Genomic DNA, 18,689 nt, shown 5'->3' on the forward strand with positions numbered 1-18,689 from the left:
TATACTATTAACCTTGAGATTAATATATTTGCCACATGCCTTAGTTTAATCTAGTCTGAAACAAATTTTCTAAATCAACTGATATTGTTAGCTTCTACCACTGCTGGGAATAATGAATACAGCACATTTTACTTATTGCTTTGAAAATACATGTACTTTCTCAAAAGCAAACTCTTCTAAACTCTGTGCCAAGGGTTCTAGGAGAACATGAAAAATTCTATTTTTACCAATTTATATAATTCATAGGCTTTCTCTAGTAATCCTATGGACAAATTTATGGTCCATATAACTATCTATGCATTTGTAACTCTTATTTTAGGTCTTAATTTCATGTCCTTGTTGCTCTGTTTCTTCCTTCTCACCTACTTTTAATTCATTATCTTAATATATTTAATACTGTTAAAAGCCAACTTAAATCTTTCTGAAACAATGCAGAGGTGTAAATAAATAAGCAAATAGGTCATTGAATTACTAAGATACTTCATAACAGGAAATATTTTAGTCATTGTTCTTCTCAGCCTCATCCTTTCCCCCCAAAAAGCATAGTATATTTTCAGTTTGTCATCATCCAACTGATGTGTATTTCCCTGAACAGTTCATTTTAGTTGCTAAGGTGAGGGATGGAGTTTGGGAGGATAATTTGGGGGTGGAAAGCACACAGAAACAGCTGCTATATATGAAGGAATGGATTGGAAGGTGGAGATTTTTAAGGTTGCATGATGGTGGTCTAGGAATTCCCACTGCAATGCTTGACAAATGCAAATCAATAACTTGGGTTATTTTGAAATCACTTTTACGCTATGCTGGGTTCCTCTGACTGTACCACTGCCCTGAACATGTTGACTATAAATCCAATGGATCATGTCTTTCTAAACAGATTATATGGCACTGTTAAGAGAATAACTATCAGAAAGTCAGGGTATGGGGCTCACAGTGTACTTGACTGAACAATTTAGAAAGGCAAAAGAGAGAATCAAAGACATTTTAGGAGAGAAAACTACATAAATAAAACGCCTGAAGGAAGCTGAGAATCAGCAATAAATAAATGTTAAAAGTATAGAATAATCACATCTTAAAGACAAGAGAGGAGGCTGACAACTGGAGCAGAGAAGACTGTTGGGTGCTCCAGGAAACAAGCCAGGCAGTGTGGGTGAAGCAGAAGCCACTACAGGTTCTTGAGCAGGAGAATAAGATTACAAAAAGAGTTTCTAAAACATATTAAATAACAGCAGAATGTACTAAGGTTGTTGTAATGAGTTGGAGAGGAAGACTGGTTCTAAGAGAACTGTGGAGGAAGAATCAATTGAACATGATAAATCCTGGGGAAAGGCAAAAGCAGCTCAACGTGGAAGCCATAATCAAATTCCACCCTAAAGTGTTTAAGAACGATATGCTCCTGGGAGGAGGGTATAGCTCAGTGGTAGAGTGCCTCCCTACCATGCATGAGGACTTCGGTTCAATCTCCAGTACCTCTATTAAAAATAAATAAATAAAAACCTAATTATTCCTCCCACAAAAAATAAATTAAAAAAAAAAAAAAAGAACAATGTGTTCCTAATAGAAAAGACACCATGCAGAGGACGAGGGAAGTGTGAAAGGCAGGATCCTCTGAGGACATGTTGCTGGGTTTCTGTACAGAGGTTATAGGTACTATACATGGACAAAAGAGCAATTTAAAAAATAAACTTCATTTTTTCTTAAAAATTTTTGATCTTAATAAAATCAAGCTGCTTTCATTATAGGAAATTTGGAAAATATACAAATAAAAATTAAAATTGCTTACACTCCTACAGACAAAATATAACCTATAAGCTCTCTAGTATAAAGTTTCTAACTTTTCAATATTTGTTATTCTATACTACTTTTTTATTGAAGTACAGTTGATTTACAATGTTGCATTAGTTTCAGGTGTACAGCAAAGTGATTCAGTTATACATGTACATATAGATTATTTTCCATTATAGATTATTGCAAGATATTGAATATAGTTCCCCATGCTCTACAGTAGGTCCTTGCTGTTTATCCATTTTACATATAGTAGTATGTATACGTTAATCCCAAAGTCCTAATTTATCTCTCCCCCATCCCTTTCCCCTTATCAAAGACCAAACAAACCACAGTTTGTTTTCTACGTCTGTGAGTCTATCTCCAGTTCATTTATAAGTTCATTTATATCATTTTTTAAGATTTTACATATAAGTGACATCCTATGATATTTGTCTTTCTGCCTTATTTCACGTAATATGATAACCTCTAGATCTGTCCATGTTGCTACAAATGGCATTATTTCATTCTTTTTTAAAGGTCTGTACACGCTTTTTGAATGCTATGTGTAGAGTAGTATGGCATAGTTCAACACTTCAATTGTATCACATCTCCCAATAATTATTTATCCCCTGGCAACAGGAGCGCCCATATCCTGCAAGTATGAAGAATCTGCTCACTAGATCCCTCCCTTGAAGATAAATAGTACATATTAGCATATCAGAGCTCCTGCAAATTGAACCACAAAAAGAGACTCTACATAATGAATAATTGACAATCTTAGATTTTACTTGCACACCTGTTAACATCACCCTGAACTGCTCTCCCTTTGAAAGGTGGAGATCCAATTGTCAGGAGCTTGAGCTTTGGAAGCTGACAAACCTAGGTTCAGAGTCAGCCTCCCTGCTTTGTTCTCTTTGGAAAGTTGTTCCCTGCCCATCACTTTACTCTTCGTGAAAGAAGCACATGAGTACTTACTTCACAGACTGGTGTGAGTTTAAAAGAGATAAGTACATGAAGCACTTGGCATGTCAGGTCCACAGTTATCACTTTAAAAACTGAGCCAGCTTTGGTGATGTCATAATCACAAACTTGCAGTTTTCCCTTAACTATAAATCACAAATATTTGTCATTTCAATATTTTTTTAAATCAACCTTTTTAATGATTCCACAAGTAGTCTATCGTATGGCTAATCCACACGTGATCTGTCTAACACCATACTGTGAGACATTTATTTCCATTTTTTCTTTCCACAAATTCTTTTATATCTTTACATACAAAACTTTTTCAACAGCTCTGATTAATTCCTTGTGATTGATTCTTAGAAATGGAATTATTGGATAAAAGGGCATAAATATTTTTAAGGTTTTTGATACAGTTTACTAAACTGCCCTCCAGAAAAATGGTGTCAAATTGCACTTCCCCTATGGGCTGAGTAGTCACCACCATGTTCTAGTCTCTGCATCAGGATAACAGTGAGGATTGATTGCTACAATCAAGCAGAAGGAAAGAAAAGTCTTATTACCTTTACATTTGCTTTAGGTAGAGAAAAGAGAAGGAAGTTAAATATAAGAACAAGCTATTTGAAAGATAAACCCATTGACATGCTGACTACTCAGGCCTCTAGTTCATTTGAACAGAGCAAACCTGGAGATGGAAGTCTTATAGAGCTGTGCTTAAAGGGGTAACTCCAACGGTTACAGATTAAGATCAAAGCAAGTAATAAAAATAGATTAAAGCAAATGTGGTAATAACATGGAGAATGAATATGTTTAGGAGTTTGGGAACTCATCAAAATGACACAGGTTGTCTGCTTAACTCACACTGTAAAAGATTCAGTTGCTTAACTTGTTATCTTTGCAATAATGAATATTAAATCAGCTATTTAATTCTCAACCACATAAGAGTATATTTACATGCAATCTGCAGAGCATTGAGATGACAGAGTTTTGAGGATGTTCCATTTCTAGGAATCAATCATAAGGAATTATTCAGAGATGGAAAAGTTTTATATTAAGTTCAGTAGCAACAATACACTGAGGTCCCTGAAGGTAGGCAGGGTCTATGTCTCACTGATCTTGGATTCCCTGTTACCTACATGGGGACAGACATGTGGGGACAGGTCAACAGTCTATGTTTCTTGTGTCCATAAAGACTTTGTGTGTGAGGTTTGCATGCCCTCTTTTTTACAGTAGAACTCTTCCTCAAGAGAGAGAAACAGTCAGTTTAGATAGTGAAATCACTGATAACGTATTTCCAAGATGAATCAAAAATGTAAGATTAACAATATCTCCTTCAGCTATACATGATATATTTATTCACAGATACCAAGGAAAGGTACTTTCCAATGATATATTCAGCAAAGAATCAAACTGACATTCCACGTAATGCCACAAAATGTCATCAGATTACTCCTCAAGTACATTTCATGCTTTAAATGATTTTTCTTATGTTTAAATGCCATTAATTAAATAATAAATGTGAAAGACTCTATTCATAATTTTAAAAGTTACTCCTCTCTCAACTTTTACCTCAGGCTCTGAGTTAGTTACATGAATTATCCAGTATTACCGTCTTTTTTTTTTTTTTGACAATTAATTGGAGAACTGTCAAATCCCCAGTCATAGATCAAGAAGGATGAATTTGAAAATGGCTAGGCAATTAGCTAAAATAGAACTAAATTCTAAAAATTCACATTTTTCCATGACTTTAGTAAAACCGTGTTAGTAGAATGCTTATGAGGCCGGTATCTTGGATTCTTGAGCTAAAAAAAGAAATATACCTTTTACTTACCTGCATAGTGTAAAAAGTTTTAAGTTCTTTTTGTAAGGTGCATTTACCTCCATGGATAAAAGTTTCTATTAAACTTCAAAGGAATCATAGAATTCTAGATAGAATAGTTTTTAGGGGTTCTTACCTGAGTAAAGAAGGGTAGAAATGTGATATACAAGAAAGCCAATGTAATGGTTGCTTAAAAAATGATTTTAAGGAATTTGAAGCAGAATTATCCATGCCATGCTGAAAAGTCCTAAGAAGACAAAAATAATTATTTCAGAATATACAGGAAACATTATCTATGACGACTATCAGAACTTTCTATTTTCTCTTGGTACTTAAAGTTAGTGGTTTTACACAAAATGCCCTTGTGTTAGAATGGACAAGGCACCCACTTCATCCACTTGGGATTTGTAAGTTAACAGGTGATTCAGAGGCCTCTGTAGGACAATCCTTACCCTTGAGAAGGTATGACAATATCATTACATTTAATTTAAAAAATTCCCATATAAAATTTGTCAAAAATAAATATACGAATAGTAAAAATGAATACCACTTATGTCTCCCTCCCTCATCATGAACCTTATTAATAAATGTCAATATTTTGTCAGTTTTTGCTTCATTAATGGAACAATGTTTAGTATAAAGGTACCTCTTTCTACTCTCTAAAGTGATTTTTAAATACTAAACAATTAATGAGGATTTATAATTAATTTTATGTGTTCCTAAGAGTCTACAGAAGGCTGGTAAAGAAGAATTTAACAGTAAAATATAGGACTATGATTTCAAAATTAGAAAATTTGGCCAGAATATCTGGTCTCCAGCTATCTTTAGAGAAGAAACTGCAACATTTTTCTAGGTTGGCCCAAATTCAACAATAAACCTTGAGGTAATAAGAAAGGATTTGTTACATAAAATCTTGAGTAGATACTTGGCTAATAAAATTTTTATAATAACAGGAGACTATATTTGCCTACATGGAGTTAAGAGGGACAACTGGGAACATTTTAGAAATGGAGTTGTTTGAAGTGGTGCTATCTCTCTTTACATATAGTAGAGAAGCAGTAACATCTCTTAAATAATACGTAGAATGGAATTCCACTTTGAAAACCTACCCCTGTCTTTTCACCCTACACCTGGCTTCTTATATCCTCACATTTCCAAATTTCACCTGCCTCTCCACTGTTTGTCTTGCCAAGTAGAGCAACTTCTAATTAAATACACTTTGACTTTTTTTTTAGACTTTTAATACATCATCTCCTCTTTGAAAGCTTTTTTTTTTTTTTTTGGCTCACTAAACTTCAGATAGAACAGAATTCCTTAAATAGGCTTCAAAATGAAGCTGTCCTATTTCCACTCCATACCTTCCACTGTGTGAACTAGAGAAGTCATGACAGCAAGACATGCTTTTCTAAGGAGTCCGGACTTTGTATTAGCAATGAGGAATCACTGAAGAGTTTATAGCATAGGGATTTTATCAGTTATTTCACGTGTTAGAAAAATGACCTGTGTCCTAGAGAGGAGAGTTGATTGGAGAAGATTAGGACAGGAGGAAGGGAGGTAATGAAGATGATACTGCAGTAGACCAGGCAGAAGGAGATAAAGTCCTCAACCATAAAGACCTCAACCAAAGGAAGAAGTAGAGGAGAGAGTGTGTAGGGGACACATATAAAAATATGTAAAATTAATAGACCTAACAATATTCATTCCCTAATGACATGGGGTTGGAGATGACATAAGGGAGAAGGGAGAAGGCAGAAGGGTTAAGAGAAGAAGAAAGTCTGGATGACTTGCAGGCATTTTACTTAGCTTTGGATATGATGAGGGGGCTGCAGACATTTGAAGTACATCCAAAGAGAGACATCCAATAGGAATTTGGATTTACTGACCTAGCACATACAAGAGACATGTGGATTGAAGATATTGATATGGAAATCATTGGCATACTGGTGAAGCCATGGGAATGGGTAAATTCACTGAAAGAAAGAATGTAAGATGAAAAGATGGATGAGGACAGAACTCTGGGACACACCAACAGTTAAAGGGTGGGGTGAGAGAAAGAAGCATGCAAATGAAACCAGGAAAGAATCATCAGAGAAGCAGGCAAAGAGCCAGGAGAATGTGATGTTGGAAGCCAAGGGAAGAGAACTGGCCAACAGTGGTAAAGGCTGCAGGGAGTGTAAGTGAATGGAGGGACAAGTTAGCACTTGGGTGTGCAAGGAGGACCCGGCCCAGACTGTGTGTTTAGCATGATGAGGGCATTTGCCATACATTGAGTGAATGGTAGGTGTAAAAATGGAGACAATGAGCACAAACTATTTTTGGAAGGGAAACACAATAATAAAGAAGGAAAATTTTTTGATACAGGAGAGTCTTAGGGGGAAGAACCAGAGATAGAAGGAGTATGTAAAAGACTAAGACATTAGCATAGAAGGTAAGAGTAATCAAGAGGTCAGGTGGAAAGATTTGCTTTGGTTGGGAAAAGAGACACATCGATCACCAATTAAAGAATGTTGAAGTGAGTAGGAGTCAAAATAATTAAGAATGGAAATTGGAAGTTAAAGTATCTTCATGATGGCCTCGGTTTCTCAGAGAAGTACTGTAGCAAGACTACCTGCCAGCAATTAATGCGATGGGGCAAGGTGGAGGGTTGGGGCAAAGGGGAGAAGGATGAAAGAGGGAGCTACCCAGAGATAGGATAGGAGGTGTGACCGACAAAGGGCATAAAAGAACAGCTGAGTGATTTTTGCCATCAGTGTTTCAGAGTCTGAATAGAGAGGCCAAGAAAGTGAGGGTGTAGAGGAGGGATACGCACTAGCAAGGGAGCTAGGAAGAGGAGGTGCCAGTAAAAAGTGAGAAGAGATAGAGCAAAGGGTCTGGAAAGAAAGGGAGTCTCAAAGGAAGTGACAGACTGGTGGGAAAGGATGGGACAAGAGACGAGCTTGATGAGAAAGCAGGAGGGACTAGAGGCTGTGGTGTCTTAGCCTCTGCCTACTTTCCCACCTACCCCTTTGCGTAAATCCCCGTTTGTCCAGTTACCTGCAGAGGGTGGAGGACACCTCATTTCTCTAAGAATGACTACCTTACCTAGAATGTCCTCTCTGTTATGTTCAACTAGGTTCACAGATTGCTCGACCTCAAAACCTTCTCCAGTAAGTCTTCCCTGACTACCCTGTCTAAAATATATCCCTTCTCACCACCCATTCCCACTCTATGCCCTTATTTGGCTCTGCTTCTTCTTAGGACTTAACTCTATCTCATATCCTTTTACATTCACTTTTTACTGTCTGCTCCATACGCAACAGGGGTGTCACTGAAGATCATTAAATGCACCTGCATGGGTATGTGCTCTGGAGCCAGACAGCCTGGATTTATACCTTGGGTGGGCTCTTTATTAGATGTGTAATGTTGTTTGGCAATTAATTTTGCTTCAGTTTTCTCATTTGTAAAATGGGGTGACAAAAATCACCTCACAAGGTCAGTATGATGACTGAGAAATATAAACCCGTAGCAAAGTGCCTTGTGCACAATAAGGGCTCGACATCTGTAAGGTCATATCAATATGATAACAACAGATGCAAATACTTCTTAAGAAGGTCTCGTTGCAACCACCTCAAAACTGACATGGAATTCCTAATAGTCTAAATGGTTGCCTAGGTACAGTTTTATCCTCCAAATTAGATAAAATAATGGAGGACCTGATAATAATGGAATGGTTATTTGGTGCCAAAATTTCTTACTCTACAAACTGCTGGTAATGCCAATACTTCCCGGAACATTTCTGCCCATCCCTAAACTCTTTTCCTCCACTGACAGTTGCACTGGTAATAGTAAGGTTATTTTGTGATAACAAATGTCATGGCAGATGTTTATGGTCTCAGAGGGGGTGGGATCTGTATGTGCATTTAATTCCACAGCAAGATCTCAAATTAGTTTCATTATTCTGGAGAGTATAACGGGGTGAAAATTGGCCCACAAGCCTCCATGGGAGAATGAAATGATGATCTTGCTATTAGATAACCTGTAATGATGTTCTCATATATAGTTAAAAGCGAGACTGCTCTAAATAATTCATAGTGGAAAGTAAAATAGAAGTGCTTGAGCCACAGAATTATATTTTCCACAAGACATAAAAGAATTTTCATATAGCATTTTGAACACTCCTTTAAAACTAAGTCATTGTCTATAGGTTGAAGCAGAATACATTTTCTCACATTTCCAAATGAGCAGCCTATAAAGACAGCTTTGCTTAAGGGGAAAAATACAAATCTGGGGAAACTCCTTGCCTTTACCTTTCCTCCAGCATCAGCTAACCCATGCCCCTTCCCCATCATTAACATCATACTGGCTCTGGGCTGATCAGACCACACCACCTGAGCACTCTACCCAAGTTTCAGTCTCTTTCAGTTCCCTGATCTACAATTATTGTTGCCCTCTTTTCTTTTTTCATTAACAAAACTGATTGACTCCTTGGGCTTAATGTAGCCAGTTGCTGCTAAAATGAAACAAATTCAATGCACATCAAAAGTGAGACAAACTGATATGCTAAAAAGGACTAGCTGGGTTTTATGCTTCTCTTGTGACACTCTGTTTTGGCTGCCCTCCCAGGAGAACTGTCTCATAATATGATGCTAGTGGAATAAACCTCCAGGATGGAATTGAGACAGCCCAAGGATGTAAGTTCCACAGGGACAGAGGGGTCAGATCAGACGTCTGGTATCATCTGTGGCTACCATGGTGCCCACCTGGTAGCACTGCAGGGGCTCAATAAACATAACTAACAAGAGAAGACCACAACTTCAGAAGAAGTAGAACTGTTTTGAAAGTGAACTATTGGGACAGCAGTGGAATACCTGAGATAACTGAGGATGTGTAAGCCTCTCTGATGGCCCCAAAGTCATAGACAACTAACCGTGAATATGTAGAGATAACTGGATAAAACCTACTTCATCATTTTAAATGTAACTCTAAGCCACTGCTTTGCTTTTATAAAGCAGTGTTACCCCTGGGACTATAAGTAGTTGCCTAAATGTCAGTAAGCGAAAGAAATCAAGGTAAGATACTTGGAGTGAAATAGAGTTACATATACTTCTGCCCCTGGCTTGTGTTTCTCATGATGAAAATAACTCTTCGAGGTTAGAAAATGCTGATTTGAAGTTAGCAAATGACTGGAACAATGCCTGGCCTATAGTAGGCACATAGTAAATACTGGTTTAAAAAAAAAGAATGAATAAATAGAAGGTACTGTAGATCCTGCTTAGTGGAAAGGAGGATGAATTTCAGGGCCATCTGTGAAGAGCAGTCTTGGGTGGTACCCAGCCAAGGGGCAGATGGGGAATGGGATATATGGTGAAGAGAGAGAACAAGACTTGACCCCAGAGTACAGGGCAGGAAGCAGCCAGTCAGAGATTCAGGGAGCAGGCCTTCGCCAAAGTTAATGACTAGTCGTTTACCAGTGTTTTAACTTATTATGTCCCCACATAAAGCATTTTGAGTGTAGTGGGGTTTTTTTAAGCAGAGATTTCCCTCAAAAACAATATTTAGAGGGAAGGGGACAAAGGGAGTTATTTAATCGAAACAAAAGGGCCAAGACCACTAACTGTTTTCTGGATCTGTTGCATTCTACCAGATACTTTTTCTTTTCTTCTTTTTTTTCACATTTTAAATATTTTAATCTTTATTTCCATCCAGTCTGTATTCATTTTTAACAGTTATATTGAAATATATAATTCACATACCACAAAATTTACTCATTTTAAGTATACAACTAAATGATTATTTACTGTATTCACAGAGTTGTGTAACTTTCACCACTATCTAATTTTATAACATTTTCATTAGCCTCAAAAGAAACCCTGTACCCATTAGCAGGTACTACCTGTCCTCCCCTCCGCCCAGTCCCTCACAACCACTAATCTACCTTGTGTCTATGGATTTGCTCATTCTGGAAGTTTCTAATAGACTGAGTCATACAATATGTGCTCTCTACATCTGTTTTTTTCCACTTAGCATAATGGTTTTGAGGTTCATCCCTGCTGTAGCATCTATCCAGTTTCCCTTCTTTTTATGGCTGAATAATATTCTACTGTATGAACATGCCACATTTGGTTGATCTATTGACCAGCAGATGCATACCTGGGTTCTGTTTTCAGTTTGTGCCAATATGAAGAATGCTGCTATAAACACTTGTGTACAAATCATTGAACGGACAATACATTTGCCTTTCTTTTTTTTACATATCTGGGAGTCAAATTACTGTGTCACATGTCCTCTCTCCTCTCTCCTGAGCATCATACATAAGCACACCCTGTGCTTAACACTTTGAGGAACTACCTGTTTCAAGCAGGCCAGACATCCTTGAAGTATGAAAAACAAAGTTTTAGTCCAACCTTTTCTATTTTGTGAGGGACAGTAAAAGAATTTCAAATAAATAAAGAAATAAACAGGCTTAGACCATAACCTTAAAACATCTAGCTTTAGTTTGAAACAAAACTACAGACAAAGCATTGAAATACCTTGGAATTTAGTGATTCAAAGCTGTAAGAATGATACCAAGTGAACCCTAAGATAGGCCTGTTGCTCCTTGGTATAGTGCTCAACATTCTGGCCTATTTCTGATGACTCTAGCCTTTCCCTGGTACCTTGGTACTTGTAGTGAACGTCATTCTTCCATTTTATTAAATCATGTAACACTGGGGGCACTCAACTTTCAAAAAGTTCCCACTTTTAGTTTTCATAGGACACACTGAAACACTCTGGAAATAAAGTAACATTTAATTTTAACATTAAGTATTTTATTAGACATTCCTAAATTACTTGAATGGGAATATTTCATCTTGCTCACTGCTGCATCCTTTGTGTTTAATCCTGGTGCATAATCATAGGGCTGAGGGAGGCAACATTTGTTGAATCGAAACTAAACTGCATTTACCTAAAACTCTAAGAATTAATTTTTAATTTGCTATACACAAACTAAAACTAAAATTCTATGCAAGCAAAACACAATACATGAAACCACTCTCTGAAACACAATACATGAAAACACTCTCTGGGTATGTATATGAATGAGCATTGAGTACTTGTCTGGATATGCCATTTAACTGTCTTTACGAAAGAACTACAAGCAATAAGCATCTTGAAAAATAAAAGGTGAATATTTTATGTTTCAGCAGGTCTCTTTCCCAGGAGGACAAACCTAAAGTACTCCTTTTACAATATTCTAACAGAAATCTACAAAGGAAGAGTTTAAAAAGAACACAGATTTTTGCAAACAGGTTTCATTCTTTCTGAAAAGATTTAAAAATCATATTCCTCCTCTGGGATTTAGTGGTCCTATGCTAAGCTCAGAAAGGAAAATACATTCAGTTTACCTGTCAAAACTACTTGGAATTAAGGCAGTTGCCTTCAAAAAAGGCATATCCCACAGAGTGACAAACGTCAGGTACGGTTTATAAAAATTCAATACTATCAACATCTGATTGCTACTTTTCACCAGTTCCCCAAAGCATAATAATTTTTAAATGTAAGAAAGTGATACAATTTAAAAAAAAAAATACTACTAATATGACAACTTCACATCCTGGCTGGGAAAAGCAACTGAGTAAATCAATAGGGTTCTTGCAACACATACACATTTTTTTTTCCTTTTTGCTGAGGAACACATTGCCCTGTAGATTTCCTTTGTCAATACAAAGCAAATATATTTTAAAGATTAGATTTACACGTTGGGGAAACAATCATAAATTTTATATCAACATGAATGGATAAAATTTGTAAAAACATTTATGATCTGAGAAATAATAGAAAAAATTAAAGTATACACAGACTTTTGTTCATGCTTCAAAGCAACACAGCTACCTATGTTTTGTATTAAGAAAAACCAGAGACAGTGCTTTGTATAAAACGTTCTGCAATCCTGGTTGAAATTAGCAATTTAAATTTGTTGAATGAGGTTACATACAAATCACAGAGATTTGAGTACTTGCATAGTTGTTTAAATATGTATCAAAAGGCCACAGGTTAATAATAATGAATGTATGTTACATTATTATTATTAAAATATGCAATCTTTGATAATAATTTATTTGTTTTATAAATGCATTGGGGGTTAAAATTTTTCTATTCATCTGTGACAAACCATGAAATTCAATATTGCTCACCATGACCAATCCATGAAATTTGTCAACTTTGTTCCTGATTTTCACAGGGCCTTCCCCTTAGATGAAATGACCCAGTGAACTAAGAGCATAGTAATTTTTTCATTTACGGTAGAATCAGTTTAGTTTACCAGGATTTATTATGGGTTTCAGACCTTGAGCTTTTTACGATTATGCACCATTATGTATATAATCCCAAATTTGCAGCAATTTATCTTACTACTTCTTTCCCTTTCTGAAAGAATTCTCCATTTCTAAAATTAGTTTTCAACAGTAGGTTTGCCAGAAGAAATAATCTGTGAACAATGCGTTTGTTGAAAGTCAAAGAGTGGGTAAAAATTATAGGGAAATTGAAATCAAAGTTAATTACTCTTAGAATTTCTAAATCAAAAGTCTCAAAATTTACTGAACATCAAGATTTATATATTGCCTTTACCAGAAAGATACAGAAACAAATATTTTACCTAATTTATCCTAAGAAATAGAAATATGCATAATTTTTACTATTCAAGAAACTAAGAATATGCAATTATCTAGTCTTTCAGATAAAGTGATTATTTTCGAGGAGAGTTTAAACAAAATTGTATTAATGTTTTATATGATCTACTCTAACCTCTTTCATAATATTATAAATTTGAATGAAATAAACCAGAAAAGTAGCTCAAATTTTTAAATTTCCCTAAACCTTATTTATTTAGCTAAGTAAAATATTTCAACATTTAAAAAATGTAATTGCTTATTCTTGTTTCCACTTGCTATTACTAATTCAGACACTAAAATCTAATGATAAAAATGCAAATCTATGGCAGATTAACTCAAAGTATGGAACCAGTAGATCTCTTCCAGATTTGAGAATATTTTAGAATCATTTTAAGAAAATTTTATTAGAGCAAATAATTTGTTAAATCACACTACTTTATATATAATAATAGCTAAAAAGAAAATGTATTTGCTACTTACTTGTATAATTCAGTTAATGGTGAAGTCAAGATGACTAATGTTGTGAACAGATTATTACAATGGGTATGGATTTTAAAAATTTTATCATCCACATACTCATGGGGATTCAAAAGCGTCTGTACAGATGTGCAAACTGACCATAACATGTTCTCAGTGCATATTAAAATTGTTGTGACATCAAGTCTGTTGGAAAGAAAAAGGAGAAAATTATGTTAAACAAAATCATTTTTCAGCCTGGCATATACACACGATCATCCACATCTATTATATATTAAACATATGTAAGAATAGAAATATCTGTTTAGATACCAGAGCTTCAGAGGTCAAAGACAGATAGAAAGCATCAAAGATGCTTTTGAGGGGGAAGGTATAGTTCAGTGGTAGAGCACATGCTTAGCATGCAGGATGTCCTAGGTTCAATCCCCAGTACCTTCTCTAAAAATAAACAAATAAACCTAATTACACCCCCCCCCAAAAAAACCCCTCAAAGATAGCTTTTGAGTGTCCAAGTGTTAAATGACCTAAAATATCATTATCTTTAGAGATGGTGATGGCTATGGTAGTAAAGTGTTTCAGGAGTGCTTTAAAAAAAAAAGTTTATTTTGCATTATCCATATACTGCCCAAGAAGCTCAAGAGACTTTCCTTGAAACTATATTCAGCAAAAGAAAAGTCAGATTAAAAGAAAATTTGCCATTATCCACGTATGTATGACAGATAAAAATATGATAGCAGAACAATTCTCCCCATCCAAGTACAAGCTGTCAAAGGAAAGTTACAAGATTGGGCAACATGTTCTCCCAGCAAGTGGGAGATGAGAAAAAAAATGACAACAGAAGCACAAATGGAAAAGCTTATAGTTTCAGAAATTTCTAATATTAAATATATTTGTGGAAAATATGCTATATTATTTATCTTATTCATAAATTTATTTCTTTGTTTCTATCTTTCCTGAGTTTTAAAAGAGATCTAAAGATCTGTTTAAAGATGATTTTGGTAACTGACTAAACTGTATAGACCTCAGTTAACTTCCTTTTTTTTTTCTTTTAAATTGAGGATTGAAGAAATAGAAGAGACAATTTAGAAGTGATAAGAAACAAGTAAGTTTTAGGATCTTTTAAAACGATATTTTGACCTCAACTGTATTATATATAATCCATTTATACGTAGTTAATAATATATGACTTACATTACATATAAATCATATACATGGTTTCGGTTATACGACAGTTGGAAATTATTAGGATACTAAAAGCATCAATAATCACCCTTAGGAAGGTTTAACTGTAGTCTGCATCCACTTACTCTCATTGCTAATTAAACAATTGCAAATCCAAGATATACGTATACACACAGACACAAACACAAACATGCATAGGAAATATGATTTCCACAGTAATGATGGTTTAGAATTAACCATTCAAATAAAAATATTTATTTCACTTATAAAAACGAGAAGAGATAACTCTAACTTTGCATGGCATTTTAATGTAACCACTCAGAAAAGAGAAACCAAACGTCTCTATAGTACGGTTAATTAATTAAATATACTACCTATTTCATGAGCTAATAGTAAATCTGATTTCATAAACATCTCACAATAACTTGCCACTTCTGAGTCAAAAGTGATTTAAGCTATGTGAGGAAAAGAATGAAGGTATTCTTTGCTCTCAAAAGGAATTTCCATCCATTATTCAGAGTTCAATATTTAAAAAAAAAATCACTTGGTCAGTAATTCAAAACAGCCTGTGCAAAATACCATATTTATGGAACACTGTAGCAGGACCTAAATGCCCTTCAAATGCAGCATGCTTTACAAGAATGTGATCAGGAAATGATTTCTACTGGAGGAAAAAAAAAAAAGCCTCCAATGTCTTTAGGTTCCTCTTAACATATATTTGAAAAAAAAAATTACACCTAAAAGACAGGTCTTAATCTCATTAGTCAGAATATTTGTAAAACAAAAGTCTTCACTTTGTACAGAACATTGCTATCACGTAAGCACATTTTTGTAATATTCATTGCCTAGATAACCCATAGAATTGGACTACAATTCAGTCTTTCATTTAAGACCCAGTGACTGGTGCTCCTCATTTTCTATGATTTCATTTTGTTGAACTGGCTTTTAGTGATACATTATGAAAAGAAAAGAGGAAAAAAAAAAAAAGGAAAAGAGGAAAGAAATAATTAGAATATATTAAGAGAAAAATGATTAGACAAAAGCGTTTCCTTAATGAAGATTAACTACACTATTTAAAGGCTTAAAAAAAAAAAAACACCAAAAACAATCCCCAGTTGCCTAGAATCTCAAAGTCAAATTACTTCATCACAGCAGCACTGCTTTCTTCTCCATTTTAGGACCTTAATTTTCCCTCTTTATCTTATTTATTAACCTTTGTACATCTATGTCCTAGATTGTAATACATTTTGACTCACTTTTTAGAAACAAGTGAGTTCTATATACAATTTTAAGAAGAAAAGAGCAAAGCTATTTTGATTTGAGTTCCACATTTCCACTTAAAGTATCTCTGGAGAATTGAATATGATTTCCTTTCAGATGTTAGAAACATGTTAAATATACAATGAGTTTTGTCATGAGATCCAGAATTACATTCTCCTTTAAACAACCGATGGAAAAGTTTTCTTGAAAAGCAATGCTTTTCACACCTTCAATTACCTTATCTGTGGAGTTCTCTTATAACTGGGATGGGCCCGAGCATATCTGGCAGCCAGGAGACCCAAAGATTTCTCCAGCACTTCTGTGAGAATCTCCTGGGCTAACTTGGGGGGCAGAATGGTCCAGAGATCGTGATGAAGAGCCCACAAGAAATAATGCCACATCTGGAGCGAGAAGGAGCATCTTTCCCCCTGGCAAAACCACCACACGTTAAACAAGAGAATCACATCTTCCCAAATGTCAGTTTGCTTCCTATGAACCTAATTAGTTCAGGCTGAAAGGAAATAGCTGGAGAGTTTGACACACTAGATGACCAAGAAAGATTTTTGACAAGATGTAAAACATCCTTATTGACAAAAGAACATATGTTTTATTTCAATTTTGAGACCAGATATTCTAGTGCAAATCCAGACCACAAGTATTTAACCTAGCATATCCTTGATTTACCTACTCCTGGTCTAGAGTCTAAAATTTACTTTTAAATAATCATCTTTATAGCTGCTAAACAAGTCATGTGAGTTTAAGATAGTGGGCTGATTCTTCTAAAATTAAAATCTAATTATTTAAATGTTTAAGTGTGTATATTTTTCTGGGATTGCTAGCATCATTGAGATCATTTTATTTATAAATATAAATTTCACACTACAAGTGAAATGACAGGAGCAAAAACAAACATCCTGTATGCTTATCAACATGCAAGAAAACAATGGGGGTAGGTAACTACTGACGATTATTACATTAGGCTATTTCATCCACAGAGTTTTAATAGCAGTAGTAGAAACAGATACTACAATAGTCTGATTTTGCAAGAGCCTCGGCAGATGTTATCATCATTTCTAAGGATTTTTTTTAGTACTTCATACATTCAAAGGGCCAGATTCTCATTCCTTACCACCTGGCTTGCAAGATCTCTTCTCAGTGCTAACTTTTCCCTGACCACAGAGTGAGACCCAACAGCCAAGGCCAAGGGGAACAGGCAGAAATGAGAAGGCAGCCTCAAGTGATTTGCAACCATTAATTAGTTAAGATGCTCTCAGGGAGGTATGCTAGTAGTCTGACCTCATTTTCTTCTCAGATTAAAAGATTACTTGAAATAGGAAGAGTAGAATGTGTTCCTCAAACACCATCCGGATTATGTTACTGTATCAAAAGTTAAATGAATAAAACTTCCCATGTTATCTCTAAGTAATCCTCTTTGACTTAAAATTCCTGCTTTGCCCATGACTTCGATTTCTCAAACAAATGTCATCCTAAAAAAGTCTGCTGTTCTCTTACACCTAAAGTTGATAGTTTCTTATGCAGATACTCCTTATATATCATACTCCTGGTAATTTCTTTGATTACTAAAACCTTTTGTAGTCACTGTAATAATAATGATTAATGGTTATTATCTATTGACTTTCAAATGGAGTTTAGAAATGAGTAGAATTGTGCTCTTTGGGTGGGAAATTTGGGCATCAGAATGACAGAGTCAAGGTCAAACTGGTAGGGACTTTGACCACTTTTGACTTTCTGACTAGATGTGCATCAAAACTGTTGAAGGAAAAGAAAAATCACAAAATTAATGAGGAAGTAGCAAAATTACAGCTTCTTATATTTTCTCTGTTATGTGTTCCATGCTAAAGAATGCTTTTAAAAATTTCTTCAAGTAAGAAGGGAGTTTTCAAGCTTGATTTTCTTACACTATTTTCTGTGTTGTCTGTTAATTAAAGCAAAACCATTCCAGCCGACGCCATGCCTGGTATGAATGATTTACACCTTCTCTATGGCGATGGACTGGTGCTTATCATAACATGGCAACGTGATTTCTCTTCTTTTTCAAAATATTAAAAAACCAATTTCTTTGATAGCTACCTTTTCACAATAAATGAGAAAACAAAAATAAGTTTAGGTACACAGATTTCTTCTCCTAAAAATGAGAAATACTTATTTTTAAGACTTTTTAAAATATAAACTTCATGTTTACTTAAAAACATTCCAAACCGGTCATCTTTCTCATAATTCTCTTCAAAATGTGTATAACTTCAATGTACACAAGGATTCTCATTAAACTAAATGTGATTCATTTATTTTCCTGACCTCTTTCCCTATTTGTTGTCATTTCCAAAGTACTCTGCTAGTAAACATCTGTTATTTTTGTAGACCCACTATAATATAAACAGATGTGAGCTTTTATTTAGATTATATATCAGGAAACAAGCAGCTGGGCTTTATTATATAAGCCACTCAATATTATCTCTGAACAGACAATTCTTTATTCTTTGACTACTGGAAAACACAAGTTGCTAAAATTGAGCAGATGTCAACTATACTAAAAGCTTAATTTTAAACATGTAATTTGAACACCCACTGTGCCA

General features: G+C 35.1%; 1 protein-coding gene across 9 annotated transcripts in view; it reads right to left on the bottom strand.

Annotated features, from left to right (window-relative positions):
- Nucleotides 1-18,689, bottom strand: part of KIAA0825 (KIAA0825 ortholog) — a 349,875-nt gene that overhangs the window by 224,162 nt on the left and 107,024 nt on the right. For all 9 annotated transcript variants that reach the window (XM_032476137.1, XM_032476164.1, XM_032476157.1 and 6 more), the window contains 3 exons: nucleotides 16,333-16,523; nucleotides 13,657-13,839; nucleotides 4,683-4,793 (listed from right to left, as the gene is read on the bottom strand). In XM_032476137.1, coding sequence (XP_032332028.1) covers nucleotides 4,683-4,793; nucleotides 13,657-13,839; nucleotides 16,333-16,523 — 485 coding nt within the window. The remainder of the gene's footprint in view (nucleotides 1-4,682; nucleotides 4,794-13,656; nucleotides 13,840-16,332; nucleotides 16,524-18,689) is intronic.

This window comes from Camelus ferus, chromosome 3, assembly GCF_009834535.1.
Source record: "Camelus ferus isolate YT-003-E chromosome 3, BCGSAC_Cfer_1.0, whole genome shotgun sequence".
In the NCBI taxonomy this organism is placed as follows: domain Eukaryota; kingdom Metazoa; phylum Chordata; class Mammalia; order Artiodactyla; family Camelidae; genus Camelus; species Camelus ferus.